Source organism: Tachysurus fulvidraco, chromosome 25 (genome assembly GCF_022655615.1).
Source record: "Tachysurus fulvidraco isolate hzauxx_2018 chromosome 25, HZAU_PFXX_2.0, whole genome shotgun sequence".
Taxonomy (NCBI): domain Eukaryota; kingdom Metazoa; phylum Chordata; class Actinopteri; order Siluriformes; family Bagridae; genus Tachysurus; species Tachysurus fulvidraco.
In genome coordinates, this window is record NC_062542.1 from 9,300,118 (window position 1) to 9,320,435 (window position 20,318).

General features: G+C 35.8%; 1 protein-coding gene across 3 annotated transcripts in view; it reads right to left on the reverse strand.

Annotated features, from left to right (window-relative positions):
* Nucleotides 1–20,318, reverse strand: part of LOC113659874 (dnaJ homolog subfamily C member 13) — a 102,721-nt gene that overhangs the window by 29,872 nt on the left and 52,531 nt on the right. For 2 of the 3 annotated variants that reach the window (XM_047808739.1, XM_027172928.2), the window contains exons 12-26: nucleotides 16,685–16,854; nucleotides 15,148–15,247; nucleotides 14,309–14,416; nucleotides 14,003–14,158; nucleotides 12,721–12,777; nucleotides 12,528–12,649; nucleotides 12,287–12,362; nucleotides 11,954–12,049; nucleotides 11,724–11,864; nucleotides 10,873–10,890; nucleotides 10,582–10,664; nucleotides 9,297–9,450; nucleotides 5,718–5,821; nucleotides 5,336–5,495; nucleotides 2,619–2,681 (exon numbers count right to left, since the gene is read on the reverse strand). In XM_047808739.1, coding sequence (XP_047664695.1) covers nucleotides 2,619–2,681; nucleotides 5,336–5,495; nucleotides 5,718–5,821; nucleotides 9,297–9,450; nucleotides 10,582–10,664; nucleotides 10,873–10,890; nucleotides 11,724–11,864; nucleotides 11,954–12,049; nucleotides 12,287–12,362; nucleotides 12,528–12,649; nucleotides 12,721–12,777; nucleotides 14,003–14,158; nucleotides 14,309–14,416; nucleotides 15,148–15,247; nucleotides 16,685–16,854 — 1,608 coding nt within the window. The remainder of the gene's footprint in view (nucleotides 1–2,618; nucleotides 2,682–5,335; nucleotides 5,496–5,717; nucleotides 5,822–9,296; nucleotides 9,451–10,581; nucleotides 10,665–10,872; nucleotides 10,891–11,723; nucleotides 11,865–11,953; nucleotides 12,050–12,286; nucleotides 12,363–12,527; nucleotides 12,650–12,720; nucleotides 12,778–14,002; nucleotides 14,159–14,308; nucleotides 14,417–15,147; nucleotides 15,248–16,684; nucleotides 16,855–20,318) is intronic. The other variant, XM_047808738.1, reaches the window with a different exon arrangement.

Sequence of the window (20,318 nt, forward strand, 5' to 3'; positions counted from 1 at the left end):
AAAAAAAACTTTAATCTGACAAAAGTAATAATAAACAAAAATTCTATGAATGTTTTCCAATGAAAGTCAGAGATTTATTTAAAAAAAAACTCCTAGACAAAAATGATGGTACTCGAAGAGACAAAAAATAATGTAACCGAAGGGGACATGTTAATTCAAAGTGTGTCCACTAATTAGCATCACAGGTGTCTACAATCTTGTAATCAGTTAGTGGGAATATTTATAGGGATCCAAGTAGTCACTGTGTTGTCTGGTAACATGGTGGGTACTACACTCAACATGGACCAGAGGAAGCGAAGGAAAGAGTTGTCTCAGTCGCAGGTCATGGGTCTTGCAGCAGGACAATGACCCAAAACACCCAAGAATGCTAAGAGGAAAACACTGGACAATTCTAAAGTGGCCTATGAGCTCTGACCTCAATCCTATTGAGCATCTTTGGAAAGAGCTGAAACATGCCGTCTGGAAAAGACACCCTTCAAACCGTAAACAACTTGAGCAGTTTGCTCATGAGGAGAGGGCCAAAATACCTGCTGAGAGGTGCAGAAGTCTCATTGACAGTTACAGGAATTGTCTGATTGCAGTGATTGCCTCAAAAGGTTGTGCAACAAAATATTAAGTTAGGGGTACCATAATTTTTGTCTAGGCCTGTTCCATGAGTTTTTTTTTTTTTTAATAATTCCATTGAAGCATGGTTAAAAAGCAATGTCTGACTTTCATTAGTTAATATTCATAGAATTTTTATTTATTATTACTTTTGTCAGATTAAAGTTTTTTTCTGTCACCATTGTGAGTTTTTCTTTAATTGACCGAAGGGTACCAACAATTTTGTCCACGTGTGTATTAAGCAAGTAAAAGTTCAGTTCTCAAAGTCAACACCTTCAACTCTTCCTCTTTGCCCTCTCACACAGGTTACCTTAGCATTCCTGACAATTTTGCAGTGCTGTGGGGTGCATTAACAAGCTGAAATGATCCATTGTCCAAAGAGGTCCGGATCTGATGTTAAAATGGCTATTGTGTGCGTTTACGACAGAGGACAGGGGAAAGCTATAATGCACTTTGTGTTCTAACACCTTTCTATCATAGCTAGCATTAATTTTTCCTGCAATATGTGATATACTGTAGTAGATCTTTTGTGGGATCGAAATAGGCTATCCCTTGATCCCCACATGCACCAATGAGTCTTTCCCATCATAAAACATAAAAAAGTTGGTATTTTTAATAAAACTATATTATCATAGAACAGACCTGCTGTTCTGGAGATGCTCTAACCCAGTCATCTAGCCATCACAATTTGGCCCCAAGTCAGATCCTTACACATGCCTAATTCTGCTGCTTCTAACACATCAAGTTTAAGAATTGACTGTTCACTTGCTGTCCAAAAGACAAGCAAGGGGTTTAATACTTCACGTGATTTAACATAAGATAATGCTCATGCTATAGGTGCAGGAAAGACATGACCAGTTGGGGCGATACAATAAAATTATTAATAAGATACTATTATTATTACAAAGATACAATAGTTCTGCCAGGACATATAATATATACACAGCAGATGATATTTTTCCAACCAAAAATGCATTTTCCTGTACTGAACCCAAAGATCTGCATGTGCTTGGCTAGTATATTTGATTTATATTAATTTAATTGTGATTCTCAATTTCAGCTTGATCATAAAATGGCACCTAATTTAAGTGAAAATAGCATTTAAGTTGACAAAGACCAACTTTGCCAAACAAAGTATTAAGTTAAACTTATGGCAACATTTCTCAAATATGTTGATATAGGGGATATGGGATGCAGTAACTTTGACTACTGATCGGAAGGTCATTGGTTCAAATCCCAAGTCCACCAAGTTGCCACTTCAGGGCCCCTGAGCAAGGCCCTTATCTCTCAATTGCTCAGGTACATAAACTGAAATAAAAAAAATGTAAGTCACTCTGGATAAGAGTGTCTGCTAAATGCTGTAAATGTAAATGTAAATACAGAAAGAGCGCATTCACATCATTTACACATCCTAACACAAAGTTAGATACAGATTAGATTTTGACAGGAACATCTGCTCAACTATCAAGTTATCCAAATGGTGAATCGTGTGTCAGTAGCACAGTGTATAACATGATGCAGAAACGGGTCATGAGCATTAGCTAATGTTCACAGCAAACATTAGTATAGGGATTTCATATTTTTAGTCTACACAGACTCATTTTTTAAGCGGTTATGGCCCTGAGGTGTTGAACAGTTTGGAGCTGCAAGTCACCAAAAAGATTGGGGCTTCACCGCCAAACTGTCAAAGTCAGGCCCTTGAGTGAGGCTCCTAACCCTCTCTGATCCAGCTGCACTCTATTATGGCTTACCCTGCACTCTGACCCCAGCCTCCTGGTATATCCAAAATAAATAAATAAAATATAACAAGAATAAAATCTTAAATATTCTCTACCAAAGGTTCTATTTCATGCACAATTTTTTACTGGCTTATATTTTGTAGTAAAAAAAAGGGCCATTCCATTTTGCATACCTAAATATGTTCCCAGAATTTAAACACTTGAAAACGCAACCAAAGCCAATAGGAAAGCCATGTACAGTAAATGTGATGGAAGAGGAGCCACAGTAGAACTAACCTTGTTCAGAATGAGCTTGTTGAGGAAGAGAATAAGCCTGTCTCTCTCTAGTTTATCAGTAGACTGCAGAAACAAAAGACAAAAAACATTTAAACATTTGGCTATTTAGAACCATTGACAAACAAAAAGTATTGAGCCCAATACTAAAATTAATATTTGAATTAAAGCACTGTACAAAACAACAGGAATGTAACATGCACACTGAAAACAAAGGGGATGTAAAAAACAAAAGGATTGTAAACTGTACTCAAAAAAGATAATGTGAACCAAATAAAAACAATGGGAAAATAAACTGTATTCTAAAGATGTAAATTGATATTAAAGTGAAATTGATCAAATAGACTGCCCCATTTCAGAAGTTTTGTCAGGGATAAGCTTTTGAAAGAAAACTAAAAAGCATGGTAAAACGCAAAACCCTGTGGCAAAACGCGCCTCCTGGGTGACACTCCAGGCACACCAGCCTTTTACTGTAACAGAGAAACACAGGAGGCGGTACCAGACACCTTGTGGGATGTTCGCAATGTTTCTCATCAGCCTCCACTAGATCATCAGGCCCTCCTCAACCTGCATTGTGAACGAATGTGAATCACTGCAATCCCTCAGGTACAGGTCAAAAACCAACATTCACACGTCTTCAAGGACAATCAGGAGGGCCCTTGTGGAGCAATTTAAGTGTGTGGCAACTGACAAAAAAATATGACCCGACACCGCTATCAGGCCTCAGTGGTGCTGCAACAGGCCCGCCAAACCCGAGGAATAATGACAATGTTTTTGACAGTTGGAAATCCCAAAACACCCTCCTTCTTCTCATTTGTCTCCACTAGTTCTCTTTCTACTCACAGGTAGAACCTTTTGTACCCACCAAGACTGAGACAGGGCAGGTTTTCTTACAACTGGTGAAGGTGAGGTTTGTGCACTGGTATGTTGACAGGTTTGTTCACAATGAATTCTGGAAGTAGGAAAAGTGGCTTCAACCCATTATTTGTTGTAAAATAAAAAGGTCACAATCCTCCACAGGGTCATTTCTATTCAATTTATATTTTATGGGTACAAGTCTCTTGTGGTCTTATACGTCATTAGTGAAAACTAAAGAGAAGGACCCCTCAAAATGCAAAATTAAAATTCAATACAAATTATTTGCAGAACGACAAGGACCCAGCTCCCCAGCCTGAGTTGGGCAGTGGTGGTATGGAACAACAGATGAGCATCAGCTGCAGAAGGGGAGCAGGTGGGTTAAAACCGAAGGCAACATGATGAGTCTCACCTTTGTATTATTACTGCCAGTCTACTAGTATGTGTGTTTTTTTTCAGTAACTGATATAACTGGAAAGAGTTGCTTGAAAGTTTGTGTACCTTTTAGAAATGTATATATTTGTGCATAAATATGACCCAAAGCAACATCAGATTTTTAAAAGCAGACAAAGTGAACCTGATCAAACAAATCAGACAAACACATTATACTTGGTAATTTTTTTTATTGAGGAACATGTTTCAATATTATATATTTGTGATGGGTATCTCTAAAGAGTTTGGACTCCAGAAATCTATAGTCAGACAGATTCTGTATGATTGGAGGAATTTTAAGACGACTGGTTCCCTCCCCAGAAGTGGTCAACCAACAAAGATCATGGCAAAAGCAAAAAATTTAATAGTCTGTTGGGTCAGAAAGGACGCCAGGGTAACGTCTAAGCAACTAAAGACCTCTCTTACTTTGCACTTTTACATTTAACACTAAACAATTTTTTTGCAAGGAGAAAGCGACTACTCTCCAAAAAAGAAAATTGCTACCTATGAAATTTGCTAAAGATCATGTGGACAAGCAAGGAGCTTGCCATCATTGATGGAACAATAAATTCAGAATTATACAAGTACACTTTACTTGCAGTTATTTTGGGTCAAATTTATGCAAAAATATATGAATTTCTATAAGGTTAACAAACTTGCAGGTGTCACTGTAATTGGTGAAGAATGCAAGACACACGCAAGTCAAAAGGCATAAGATGGTGAAGGCCCATTTTCTGTTTGTTTTCCCATTTGGTTAAGTTTGAAAGTTAAAAGAAAGTAAACAAATATGAGCTGGGAGATTTGCTATACTAAAAACATGAGAATGTAAACAGCATACTAAAAAGGTATGCTAAAAGCAGAGAAATTGTAAACTATATCAAAAGTAGAGGTAATGTAAACTATACACTGAAAACAAGCGAAACATAAGATGGACACTAAAATTGTATATTAAAATTATACAATTATGGTTTGCTACACAAACCAACACACTCAACAATGCAATCCCAACCTGCATGTATACAATTTGTGCATAAAATGTTTAATGTGATAAATTTTTATTTACTATAGATAAATTTGTATTTACTATAGAGGTTCTCTATGAAAACATTACCCCGCGCAGATCAGAATCAAAGACGAATGCAGTTCAACAAATAGCAAGCATTTCGAATCATGTTTAGATTGCTATGCACTTGCATATTAGTTCTTTACAACTACAACAGGACGTAAAATTGTGAGTAGGGTGAATGTAACAGGCTCAAAAAACATAAAATAAACTACATAGTACACTGTATGTAGTGTGTGTAATAAAGCAACAGCAATGTAAATTGTTTGCAAAATCATACAAAATTCAAAGGGAATTTAAAACTGTACACTAAAAAAACTGAATGTAAAATGATTTATATAACCTGTTTGGAATATTAAAAAAAACTAACCTTATCCAACATGCCCACAATGTATTTAGTGTCACTGAAAGGGCCGATTTCCTCATAGCACTTGCCATATACTATTGTCAGAGCCTGAAGGCACAAACACTTCATTGCCACCTTGGGTGTTAAGAGAAAACGATGATATAGTTCATTAAAGAACTCATACCTGCAAAGAAAATGCAGATTAAAAGAGAAAAACAAATAGGAAACCTAGTAAAATCCAAACTGGAAAGAGAAGAAATTAATTACTACTTCTTTACAATTCCCTTTTAAATTAGTAATAAGTAATTATTAACTGAACCAGTAATGTACAGGCAATGACACTTGAGCTTTTTCTGAGCAGCCAAATCTAAAATGTACATGTAGTGCTGTGCAATATGATATTTACGATCTCTTTATGGCTGCAGACTCCTCATTTTCATCCTCCTCCAGAAGCAGGCGCAGATAATAATCCCCAATTTTTATTTCATCAGAAAGGCACTCATATTTCACCTAAACAAAAACACACACACATATAATCATGTGTTTTTTAGGACACCCCAAGAAAGCCTGTGGTTTCTTTTATTTATATATAGTTAAACATATGGGCATTTTATCTTCATTCTAACAGTATTGGAAGATTCCAAAACCAAAGTCTTTTTTTAAAATATCTGTAAAATATAATTAAATAAAATCTAATTAGTAAGAACACACAGATTATTAGAACATTGTTATAGAGCATTTTGAGAAGGCATGCACTATGTAAACCTCAGATATTAAATTTGGTTTGATCTTAATTGTTGAAGTGGGCAGTATCACCATGGTGGGACCAAAGACCTCTCTGAGGCCTTCAGAAAGAAGATTGGTGATGCTTATGAGTCTGGTATGTGATAAAAAATAATTACTCAAGGCACTGTAACAACTGTTACACTGCTGAAGCGATTGCAGGTTTAACCACATGATTTAGGTCTTCATCATTTCTTTATTGTGTGTTAAATATGGATACACTTGAAATAATTAACTTTTGGGCTGCTGGCAATATCTAAGGAAAATATTTTTTAAAAAAAGTTTCTAAAGCCAGGAACATTTTTTTTTACAGTTTGTTTTACTGCATATGATCATTAAATCCAGTCATTCACCAAATTAAATGAATACTACCTCACCGGGATCCCTACTGTATATACTGCCAGTCATTTAAGTTAAACTACAGTATGCTATTAATTATCTTCTAAACCTACAGTTGGATCCATATATATTTGGACACAGGCACAATTTTCATACTTTTTCGCTATGTATGCCACCAGAATAAAATGAAAATGAAAAAAAAAAAAAACAAGATGCATTTGAAGAGCAGATGTTCAGATTTAATTCAAGGGGTTGAACAAAAATATCAAGTAAAAGGTTCAGGAACTGCAACCATTTTTATGCACAGTCCCCCCATTTTCAGGGGCTCAAATGTAATTGGACAAATGAATATAATCATAAATAAAATATTAATTTTTAATATTTTGCTGAAAATCCTTTGCAGGCAATGACTGCCTGATGTCTGGAGCCCATGGATATCACCAGAGACTGGGTTTCCTCTTTTCTGATGCTTTTGCAGTGTGTTTTGGATCATTGTCCGTCTGTACTGTGAAATGCCGTCCAATCAACTTTGCTGCATTTGGCTTAATCTGGGCAGACAGTATAGTCCTATACACTTCAGAATTCATCCGGCTGCTTCTGTCTTCTGTCATATCATCAGTAAACACCCAGTGCCACTGGAAGCCATGCATGCCCATGTCATTACACTGCCTCCACTACGTTTTACAGATGACATTGTATGCTTTGGATCATGAGCTGTTCCAAGCCTTCCATTATTCTGGTAAAGGTTGATCTTAGTTTCAAACTTCCAAAGAATGAATTTCCAGAACTGGTCAGGTTTTTTTGCAAAGTCTCATCTGGCCTTTCTATTCTTGAGGCTTATGAATGGATTGCACATTCATGCACACTTGTGGTGAACCCTCTGTATTTGCTCTCGTGAAGTCTTCTCTTGATTGTATGCTTTGACAATGACACGCCTACCTACTGGAGAGTTTCCTTCACTTGGCTGGATGTTGTGAATGGGTTTTGCTTTACCATGGAGAGGATCCTGCGATCATCTACTACTGTGGTCTTCCATGGATGGCCAGGACTTTTTTATGTTGCTGAGCTCACCATTGCATTCTTTTTTTCTCAGAATGTTGATATGGCCACTCCTAAAGTTCCTGCTATCTCTCTGATGGCCTGTATGACTTGCATGGAGAGCTCTTTTGAATGCATGATGTAGGTACACAGCAACAGATTCCACATGCAAATACCACACTTAGAATCAACTCCAGACCTTTTACCTGCTTAATTGATGAAGTAATGATGAAGGAATAGCCTACACTTGTCCATGAACCAGCTTCTGATTCAATTGTTCAATTGCTTTTGGTCCCATGAAAAAGGGGGTGGCTACTCTCAAGAGCTGTAATTCCAATTTGGATTTAAATACTCTCGAATGAACCCTTGTGTTGTCCTCCTATACAAATTAGGAGCACTATGATAGCCTTTTATTTATTTTATTTTTTTACCTTTTTAGTCTGACTTGTTTCCAACATGGTAACATATATTTTGCAAAAAAAAATGATTTGGTATAATAAACCTTATTTATATACAAAAATGCCTCATTTTGTAGTAAAAAAAAACAAACATATTTTGAATCATTTTCACTATAGAGCCGCAAAAGTTGATGCATAATTACAGGCTGGTATATCACAAGGGCAGGAGATTGATTTGAAACCATTTTGACCATTTTTAATGTCAGCAAATAATAAAACCTGTTTTTTTCCAGGCCAAATTGACTTGAATTCTTATAAATCAAAAATTCTACAATGATCACCATTTTGTGTGTAATATCTATTTTACACTTGTAATATCTATTTTGCCCACCTGATGTCATCTGATCAACCAACAGGCTGCACACACAGACACACTCAAAAACATGCCATAATTTCATGTGAATAAAACTTTGTTTACCTCCTTATGTTTTTTTTATTATACTTATTTTATGAATGATAAACCTTATGAAATTTTGCTATGTTTTGAGTAAAATAAGCAGAAATTATTAAATATTATTTTGGATAACCACTGACTGATAAATGTCAAACATTACACAGCATATCTCCAGGCCAATGTTGACTGATGCAACTAAATTCTTAAATAGAGGAAACAAATATGATTTGAATATGAAAACACAACGTGTGTGTGCGTGTGTGCGTAAGATTGTTGGTAGAAGAGGAAGAGAAGATATTTTCCCCAGCTGGACAAAAGCATATAACAAGTGTGAAATATCGACAAATGAGTAGCTTTTTTTTTCTGGAGGCCTAATGAAATGCAATGCCCAGTGCTTGTGTGTGTGTGTGTGTGTGTGTGTGTGTGTGTGTGTGTGTGTGTGTGTGTGTGTGTGTGTGTTGCTTGCAAAGTTCATAATTTGGAACAATCCTGGTAAATTTCAGGCAAATATTTGGAAGAAAACAAAAGTTATGACAAATTAAATTCTTCCAGCGAGGTCAAAAAGACCTAGGGACAACTTGAAGGTTAAACCAGAGACTGCACTTTCAGCCCACTATACCTATACAACTATAGCTTGAATATGTTTTAGTACATACCTAAAAAAAAAGAAAAAACGTGCATGTGACCAAATATAAATGGACCTAACTGTATAGGAACATGATGAACAGATAACATCACTATCACCTATTTAACTCATAGGCAGCCAGGTAAACAATTACAATCATACAAATAAATAGCACTAAGGTGGTGAACCCATTTGAGTCGACAGTGGAAATGAGGCTATGGTTGTGTGTTTACTAGAAAGTCCCGTCTGCCTATTTGCGGGTTAAAAGACATTACATTTGCCAAATTTCAGTGCAACACTGAAAATCCAAAATATATTTGCTACTATATATCAAAAGCATACACACACCTCAAACTCTTGATGATTCCAGGAAATCTCACTGGTGCTCCCAAGCTCTCTGTCTATGCTGAAGGAGCGCAGTTCTCCCTCCAGAGCATCACGCAGCTCCTCACGAGTCTTCATGTTCCAGATAAGGTTTGAGTTTGCATGATCCAGATAAAATCTGAAAAGAACATAAACCTCATACACATGTGATTTACTAATATTTATGATTTGTAATAATTTCTCAGTCAGCAAGAAATATGAGAGACTCTGCTTCACACTGCAGATAAACAATGACCAGAGGCATACTTCAAAAAAGTCTATGCACCAAGAATACGTTGTGATGTCTGTGGGTTCCAGATAGGTATTGACTGCAAGGTATTTGCAACCAAGTATAAAAACACTATAATAGTTTTCAACGTTATCATTTTTAGTAGTGTAATTGCTTTCGGGAGTCAGAAAATCATAATGAACAAGACTTTACTTATATAGGTTGCTGCTAAAATGTCTAATTTTTACATGAAAAAAAACGCCCTTTTAGTACAGAACACATGCAAATGTTAAAAACTATGGCTTCAAATTCTAAATTTAGTCAGTCTGATAGTAGTAACGTTGCTATTTTGCAGTGTCCAGTATTTCAGGTTAAATTCAAAAGATTAAATTAAACCTACTACCCATTTTTATCTATTGACCATGAGGAACTAAAAATAAAAAATAAAAACAATTATAAATATAATGATTATATTTAATACTTGGCTGGAAAACATTTGCAAATGCCTGCCTAAAATCTGGTTCCTGTGGACATTACCAAAGCAGTTTCCTCCTTCCTCCAAGGTCATAACTATACAACTGCCTTCAGTTGCTCTTTGTGGGTCTTTCTGCCTCCAGTTTTGTCATCAGCAAGTAAAAAGCTTGTTTAAATTGGCTGAGGACTGGTGACTGACTTGGGCGTTTAAGAACATTTGATTTCTCAGAAGAAGATTTCTTAAGAAGCTTTTTGGTTGCTTGGGTTAGCCCTTAAGTTTAACCATACAGTTACATTGTCATCATCTAAATGAAAACTATAGGAGCAGCCACTGCATCCAAGAATAATCTTAAAGCTGAGGCCAATTGTTCAGGACTGATCTATGAACTTTACATACATACATACACTCACATTCAGAACCAGCAGTACATTATCCCACCTAAACTAAAAATACTGGTTATATTAAAAGAATGTAAGTTTTAGAATATATAGATATACATGATGTACAAAATGAACCATAGCAAAATCAGACATCTCTTAAAAAAAAAAAGGCTAGTCAATATATACTTGTAGTAGAAGAGCTCCCAATTGGCCTCAATCTTGATCCGCTGTCTTCTTTTCCTCAAGACAACAGGTTTTTGGTTTGGGTTCTGCAACCAAATATACATTGAAATCACTGTGAATTCAGTCATTCATTCACAATAACGTGGAAAACAAATTGTGAACATTTTGTTCTATAATGTTTATGACAAACCTACGACAAACATGACAGCTATATTAAGGCTTAAAAAGAGAATGAAACAAAGTTGAGCATAAAGTAAATGGTCTCACAATGTCTTAGTGATCAATTATACTTACCAGGTTATTCCTGTCCTGCTGCATTGATTCACAGCAGACAACCACAATAAGGGTCAAGGAGAGTGGACAGGGCAGAAATAAAAGAAAAATTACTGGTACTGTTGTCAGATGATCACAATTCATATGGTATTTGTGATAGATCAATATAAATCTAATTAATTAAGTACAAATAATTTAATCCAATAAGATTCAATTTTGAATATTTAAAGTAAAAAATAAGTAAAAAATAAGTAAAAGCCAGATTAAAAAAAACATTTACATGTTAAATATTTTAACAATTTATTGATTAACAATCAATGCTTTAATATTCTTCCCAGTGGCTATAAAATAGTGATGTGCTCAGGATGATCTTAAAAACCCAAATGACCATCTCATAATACTTACTCATTAAATAAAATCTCAAAGTCCAATGAATAGTGAATGCAATGTACTGGTAAAAAGTAAAGTGAGATGTGTCCTCAAAGGAGAAACAGGGGAAGACACTGAAGCAATAATCTCAAATAAAATTCAATATTTTTCTGCATGTAATATGTAAAATAAAATAGTTAAAACAAAAATCTAAAATATCTAAACAAGAATACAGTCAAATAATAGGTCTGATTAGTGAGCAGCTAAGAATAAACTTTGTGAACATCATCATCATACTGGTTTGCTAAAAAGTTGAGTTTTGTAAAGAGTGTAGTGGTACTGGACCACATGTGAACGAGGACAGTTGGGATTTTTACCCATTGTTATCTTTGCATAGACTCTAGAATTTTCTCCTCTATTGTTATTCATTCAACTTGGATTCATTAAAACAGGGGATTTTTTTTTTTTTTGACTCATTGACTTTTTCAGTGAACTTGGCTCACCTCCTTCTGTGCAATCCCCATCTTGTCCCTCCAGTGCATGAGCATCAGGTCAGCCTTTTCTTTAGCAAACTTCTCTACCTCCTTAGCAGCCTTGCCTGCTATTCGCTGCCATTCTGGCACCTTAGTGCGCCCAGACTGGTCCTAGACAGACAGAGAAAATAGGAAGAGATTTGGTATGTGAAATAGTTATTACGTATTGTGACTCAAACTAAAGAAAGATCTACAGTTACAGAAGCAATCTTGAGGTTGTCACGGATGTGCATTCTGTCCAAGTCCTTTTCTGGCACAGGGTCTGAGCTGTCCAGATATGCAAGGAACCCAGTTGGCTGAAGGGGAGAAAGAAATAAAATAAATTTAAAAAAAAAAGGAATGAAAAGAAAAGAAAAAAAAACAGAGTAGCAATGAATGGAACAATAAACAAAATAAAATGACACACAGAAAAACAGATTGTCATGTACATGTCAATAGTTAGAATTTACACAAAATGAAAGACATTGAGAAAAACAAACAAATAAATAATTAAAACCCTTAACAGAAGACATTTAACCTGTGTGGACTCTCACCAAGATTCTTTTTAGGAGGGTCATAGCAACAGGATTCTCAGCTGTCCACAAACCCACTAGGTGACGACTCAGCTGTCTACAAGGAACACAAGAACAGTGTGCAGTACTTAACAGGGATCCTTCATCTTTATGTTTTTCTGTCCCTTTGGATACATTTTAACATGTGTGCACTTTAATTACTGGAATCAAGCTGGCTTAGGATGAAGTCTAGGGTGTGGTGCTGATAGGGGCATGTGTTTACCTGTTCGTAAGCATCCTTTGGTCAGTGCTAACAGTGAACATAGATGTGTGAAGATGTCTGAGTAGAGCACCTTCACTCAACGCCAAGTCTTGCATCTTTGTGGCTATTTCCTTATCCCCCTCCTGAACACACACATATGTATAGATTTTTCACACAAAAGACAATACTACTTTAAAAAGAAATAGAATCTTACCTCAATAATGGCCTTCATAACCAGACCGGCACCCTTTACTATAGCCATAGAGGGATGCTGCAAAGAAAGCCAGCAGAACAGAACATAGAAAAATAATCAGAATAAATCTAAAAAGTCATACAAGATGACCAAGTGCATACACTAGATAACCAAATATGTATACACCATCTCTCCAACATTTCCCCCAGTTTTCCCAAACAAAGTTTGGAAGCACACAATTATCTAGGATATCTTTATATACTGTATATAGTATATAATAATGTCTCTTCAGTGAAAGTGAAACCCGTTTCTCAAATGGCCCCCTACACAGAGCCCTCACCACATCTCCAATGAACATTGCTAAATTCATTCCTTGGTGAATAAAAACCCCTTCATAAACATCTAGCAAAGACAAAAACACTGTCAAGAAGGCAGGCATTTCATTGTCAAATTCCAACAAACATAAATCCAAAGAAAAAACTATTTAATTATTGGAAAAATTAAAAATTACCACAGCTTGATTGCATAGTTCTGAACACCCCTCCCAACTAGTACTTTGTGGAAGCACCTTTTGCTTTATTACAGCATCAAGTGTTTGTGAATAAGTCTCTATTAATTTCACAAATTTATACTTTGGTACTTTATCACACTCCTCTTTGCAAAATGTTCAAGTTCCTTCAAACTGAAGGGGACTGTCCTGTAAACGTCTCCTTTTCTGCCATTCCATAGGCTTTCAGAGGTCTGGGCTCTGACTGGGCCATTCCAGGACTTTAATATTTCTTTTCTGAAGCCATGTCTTGGTTCATTCTGATGTGTGCTTTGGGCCATTGTCATGTAGGAATGTGAAATTCCTCTTAATTTTTAGCTTTTTGACTGAGGAGAAGACGTTTATTTCCAAAATATCGGTATTTAGAGCTACTCATTTTCCTCTCTATCTTGGCAAGTTCCCTTGTTCCATCTAAAGAGAAGCAGCCACAAAGCATAATGCTACCCTACCACGCTTCAAAATGTGGAAATGTGATAATGGAAGGACTATGTAAAAATGGCTGAAATTAATCCTTTAATTAGAGTATACACTCAACTCTTCAATAACATCTTGATTTCTTTATTTCAAGGTTTTTGTGGTAGTGTACAGAGACAAAATCATTAAAATTGTGTCACTGTCCAAATACTTATGCTAGTGAATGTACGGATGACAAACCTTTCGCAAAAAAGTGCATCTCTTCTGTACAAAACATGCAAAGCACTTTTTTTTGGTTAGGATTGTCTCAACATACACACTGACGAAAATTTTGCCTCTGACCTGAAAAAGTTTGAAAAGTGTGCGCCCATTGGATGCCACCATCTCCAGCAGCATGTCAAATTGCTGACCTTCACTTGTCTCGCTATAAGGAGCACAAAGTGCAAAGGTCAAGAAATCTAGCAGTGCACTGATCACTAAAGCACCTGTACCATGGCCCTGAAATCAGAGACGGGAATGATGTTAGACAAAAGTGAATAAAAAAAAATATATGCATATTAAATTTCTTTAATGTTACCAAAGTTTATTATTTGACGTTTAAATACATATGATCAAGTTAAATGAAGGTGAAACCAATTAAAATCGTACCACGTTACTGATGAATTTTTCCAAAAGGCTCTCCAGGAACTTTTTGGATGACAGAAGAGAGGCTTTGTTCAGCTGCTCCTGCCTCAAGTCATAGTCATCATGCATTGGCTGTAACAGCAACAATACACAAGTATAATGTGGGGCTTGTAATTTAAAAAAAAAAAAAAAAAAAAACCCAAACAGGAAATATACAATCACCATCCAGTTTATATATTTACAATGGGGAAAATGTGATCTGCCTGACTTTGACCATGGCATGATTGATGCCAGACAGGCTGTTTTGACTATTTCAGAATATTGTTCTTCTGATAATTTACTGCTTGCAAAGCAAACCTAGATGAATGCGCTTTTAGCTGACTGAAGCCAACACAAAGCTAATGAACCCAACACTAAACTAAATAGTATTAGGGTAATAAACAAGCAATGAACAATCATACTCAATTAGCATGAAGCTACCACAAACCTAACACCAGCTTCGGAGGACAGGTTAATCTTTAGCTCTCACCAGTGTCAAGATTTGCAGACAGCTACCAGTACACAATGTGTATGGGGTGAAAAGTAGTAAAACAATCAGTAACCATTACTGATGGCTTTTTATAGTAGGTTACACTTGAAATAAAGAAAAGGACCATGTCCGTCAATGTCACTAAGGACACATTTTCGCCCCAATTCAGACATTTAATTTAAACATTAAATAAAACTTTGACTAGTATATGCATGCTTTTATACATTTTCACCCTGTAACCATATGATTGCCTGATTTTAAAAAAAAATTTATGAATTAACCGGGGTACACCCAAGTGTACAAGACTTTATATAAAGGTCAGTCGGCCACTTACACACATAAGAGCACAGAGCATGTCAACTGCAGCATGTGTCACACCATTATTGCTCCTCTTCAGTGCTTTAACAGTCTTCACACCCAATCTCTCCCTAAACCTAAAACACACATTCAAACCTGTGAACGCCATGTTTTAGAACATAGTACATAGTTATTAGCACCAATCAAGTGTACAGTACGGATGTCTCTGAATCCGTTAACAAACACTATTGAGTGTGTAGCCAGAGACAACATCATAACTAATGTCAACCCTGTACTGTATATTTCTTTCTTTCTTTCTTTTTTATATATATTTGTTATATTTATTATGTTAAATACTGTAAAAACGTACTCAATTCCCGAAAGAGTTTGGACGTTTTTAAATATGAATAAAATGAAAACTAAAAGACTTTCAAATCATGTAAGCCAATATTTGATTCACAATAGTACATAGATAACATTACAAATGTTTAAACTGTGAAATTTTACACTTTTTTACACTTTCCACTAAATGGATGGGGGGGATGGGGACATTTTTACAATGGTGCAGCATCTTCTTTTCAAAACATCATATGTTGCAACTTTATACAACTTTCAGCATTCATAATGCCTTCCAAAACATGCAAGCTAAACATACTGTGTGCACTTATGCACCCCCATACCATCAGAGATGTTGTCTTTTGAACTGAAATCCGATAACACTCAGGAAGGTCTCCCTCCTCTTTAGCCAGGAGGACATGGCGTCCATGATTTCCAAAAAGAATGTTAAATTTGGTCTGACCATAGAACACCTTTCCACTTTGAAACAGTCCATTTTAAATGAGCCTTGGCTCAACGATGGTGCTTCTGGACCATGTTTATATACAGCTTCCTTTTTGGATAATGGAGCTTTATTTGTCATCTGCAGAGGGCATGGCGATTTGTGTTTACGGACAGTGGTTTCTGTAAGTATTCCTGGGCGCATTTAGTAACATCAGAGCAATCATGCCAATGAGTGATGCATTGTCATCTGAGGGCCCGAAGACCACAGGCATCCAATAAAGGTCTTCTGCCTTGTCCCTTTATACACAGAGATTTCTCCAGTTTCTCTGAAACTTTTGATGCTGTTATGCACTGTAGATGATGAGATTTGCAAAGACGTTGAGAACATTGTTTTTAAAGCATTCCACAATCTTTTTTTGCACTCACAGATTAAAGAGACTCTGAATATCTTTACTTCTGAGAGACTCTGCCTCTAAGACATCCCTTTTACAGCTAATCATGTTACAGACCTGATATCAATTAACTTAATTAGCTGTTAGAATTTCTCCCAGCTGAATCTTTTCAAAAATTTCTTACCCCTTGCCAACTTTTTGGAGACCTGTTCATGTTGTTTATGTTCTATTCTGAATAAAATATTGGCTCATGTGATTTGAATCTCATTTTCATTTTATACATATTCAAATATGTACAAAATTGTTTTGGAATTCAGGTTTTATTATTTTTGGGGCTACTATTACAGTTGCTATTGTTATTATTGTTACTATTATTATTGAAGTAATAGCAGACTGACATACTTAGGGAGCTGGGTAAAGGCCTGAAAGCCAGCTTTAGAAGCCACAAGTCTTCTGATGGCCTGAAATTGGGCTTCCAGTTCAGCATTGGACCCAGTCAGCTCAGTATCCTGAGACAGGAGTGCCAATATAGCATTGTTAATCAGTTTCTCTTTGTTTTCTGAGAAAAGACCCTGCAAACACAAAGATTTAGACAGTTAGCAGTTTACATTTGATTAAGTGTATTTTTTTCAGAAAGCTTCAAATATTTCTCATTATACAACTTGCTGCACAGACCACAAGCCATCCATTAATGCCAGATTTGAAATAGAATCTTGCATATGATCAAAACAAAACCATGGTCTATAGACTTTTTTAATTCCTGCTTTTTATTTTAATTTTCCATTCCAACATTTTTTTTCTTTAGCCAATTAGTTGTCCATTTGCTGGTGTGGAATCACTGCCCTACATGACCCAATTTCAGTCTTATCTGGAAAGGGCTTGTGAGGGTGCAGGCTTTCATTCCAACCAAACAGAAGACATACATGTCTATTCCAAGCCAAGATCAATTAAATATTAAACAGGTGAAATCGGGCTTGACCCTGCTTGTATGGAATGGAAACACAATTCCTGTAATGAAATTTATCTCAATAATCTTCTATTATAATGTGGATTCATTATTGCCGCAATGCCTGTAAGCTTCCCAGGTCCTGGGTCTACAAAACCAGCACAAATCATCACCCGTCTACCACCAATCTTGAAAATGAGTTTGTGGTGATGCACCATGCTTGATGCACTGTGCTTTAACAAGATGATTTGCGTGATGACCAAATAAGGATACTGTTCCAGATCTTTTGCGTTTTTTTTAATGCAAGTTTGCATACCCAATTCATGCTTCCATATTCTTTTGGAGAGAAAGGGCATTTTCCTTCCATGAAGGTCACATTTAATCAGACATTTTCTGACTATGATTTCATGAAGACAAACATATTTATATTTAATATTTATAACTGTTTGTGTCTTCCATTAACAACACTTGGCTGCTACACTCTTAAATTTATGGAAGCGTATGCATATTTTTACATCCTAGTTTCTGGATGTTAAATAATTTTTTTGGGAAAAATTAATATATATTGAAAAAATACAAAACATTATTTAGTAGAATATACAGTATTTAGTAGGTATCTGAAAAAGGCAAAATATGGAGAGACATTATTCAAGTGAATTTGGTGTAGTCCATCCAGAATTCAAGTAAGGTCAAAAGAAAATGATGACAAAAACACTCCCAAAATGATAGTACTGCTAATAGACAGAGTTTCTATTTAGATATAACTACATTGGCACCTACATGAACATTATACATTGGATCCATCATGTATAGTCTGTATGTTTATGGTCTGATTTTATGATATTCACACTGATCAGTCATAACATTAAATTAACTTTCTTAATATTCTATACACACTGATCAGTCATAGCATTAAATTCACCTGCTTAATATTGGGTAGGCCCTCCCTTGTGCCACCAAAACAGCTCTGACCCATCCTTATTGAATCAATAAGAGCTCTGAAGCTTTGCAGAACAATTAGAACAATCAGCACAGGTAGTCTGATTAGTCGGTCACCTATGCAGCCACATACACAACAAGCTGCTAAGCATGGTCATCTTTCTATCATAGCCAGAATTATTTCAACAATATGTGCTATATTAGCTCTTTTTTTGGGATTAAACCTGACAGATTAGCCTTTGCTCTATATGTGACACAAACCTTGGGAACCCATAACCCTGTCAGTAGGTTCATGAATAGTCCTTCCTTGAACCACTTCTGGTAGGTACCAACCACTGCATACTAGGAACAAGACCCACACAACTATCCCACAAAACCCACCATTTTTGACATGCTCTTGATCCATCACAAATTAGCCTTTTTCACAGTAACTTGGATCCTAACTCTTGCCCATTTAACTGTGTTCACTACATAAACTTCAAGAACCTGTTGAACTGTTAAATTGCTAACTAATATATCCCGCCTTTTGACAGGTACCACTGGTACAAGATAATCAGTGTTATTTATGTCACTTCCAGTTTTTAATGTTATTGTACATATTTTTTTATTTTTGTGAACTTTTAATTGAAACAGCTGCCTTTAGTTATATAGCTGACTGACTTACATTTTGCTGGTAAATCCATCAATGAATGCAAGTCTGAATAAACATAGTCTCACAGCTACAGCAGAACCACAAGACAAATTGAAATTTTGACTTTTGTGATTTAATAAGACTGATTAATGTATTGATTAATCAAATATACAATGAAGCACGTATATTGTTGATATGGACCTTGCATTATTAGCACTTTGAAACAGCCACATTTCCCCTATACTCTACAAGTATATCCAATACAGTATTAATTTATTCTGATTCTCATTATGTTGAGTAAGTATAAAATAAAGCATAAATGCTTCCTTGAATAAATTAAGTACCATATTTATATGTTAACAGTAACTTTTATTACTCTTAAATATAGAACTAAAACTAGACTTCAAATAATATAATGCCTTGTTGAAATTGGATTTCTTCAGTTTGGAACAGAAAATGAAACAAGGGTAAAGGAATCCATCCTTTCCTTTAACCCTAACTATAAATAGCTGATATTTAACGTAATCTAGGTTCTGAAATCAGGTTATTTGCTGCAATCAATGCTAATCTAACTTGCCTTCTATGCCGGCAAGAGTATATACGTCACTGTATACAAGTCTTTGCTTCCTTAAGCATGCTGAAATATGGTAGGTCACAGATCTTCAAACCTTCACAATGCAGTCCTTATCAATCTTCATGTGCACATGGATAGCTATTGTGCTAGCTACATTGTAGTGCAGGGGTGTCAAACTCTGGCCCGGTGTAATTATATCTGGCCCGCGAGATCATATCAAGTGTGCATTACAGCTGGCTAGCTGCATGCTCCACTAATACTACAAATCCAAGAATGCCTTGCCACTGTATTGACACGTAGTCATTAACAGCAAGCGTCTCTCATTCTCTGTTGGCAGTCGTTAACAACCATGCTACAGTCACATTGGGCAAGTTAATTCCACCCTCCACAAAAATGGGCAAACAAAAGATGGACAATAGGAGCTTTCAAGACAGGTGGAAGGCAGATTATCTGTTCACGAATATAAAGGACAGACCTGTTTGTCTTGTGTGCTAACGTGTCTGTAACGAAAGAATATAACATAAGAAGACACTATGAAATGAAACATTATATTGTGGCAGCAGAGATTGCAAAATCTGCCCAGCCCTTTAATGAGGGAGAGTTTGTCAAAAAATGTATGGTCAAAGTTTGTGACAACGTGTGCCCAGATAAAAGGCAAGAATCAATGTGATCAATGTGCAGAGTAAATCAGAATGTAGAAAACTTTGTTTGAATTTGAATACATGTTTTCTTTAAGCACTTTTTCTACTCCAAGGCATGAACTGTTAATAGTCGAAAAGTTGGATTTTCATTGAATGAATTAATTATTTTTGGTTGGTTTGTTGTTGGTTTTTGAAAAAGATCCACTTCAAAAGGGAACTTAAAATGATACAGTGAGAGGCATAATTTATTTTATTTATTTAAATAAGAAATGAACACCACTGATGTGTCTTTTATTTCAAATTTA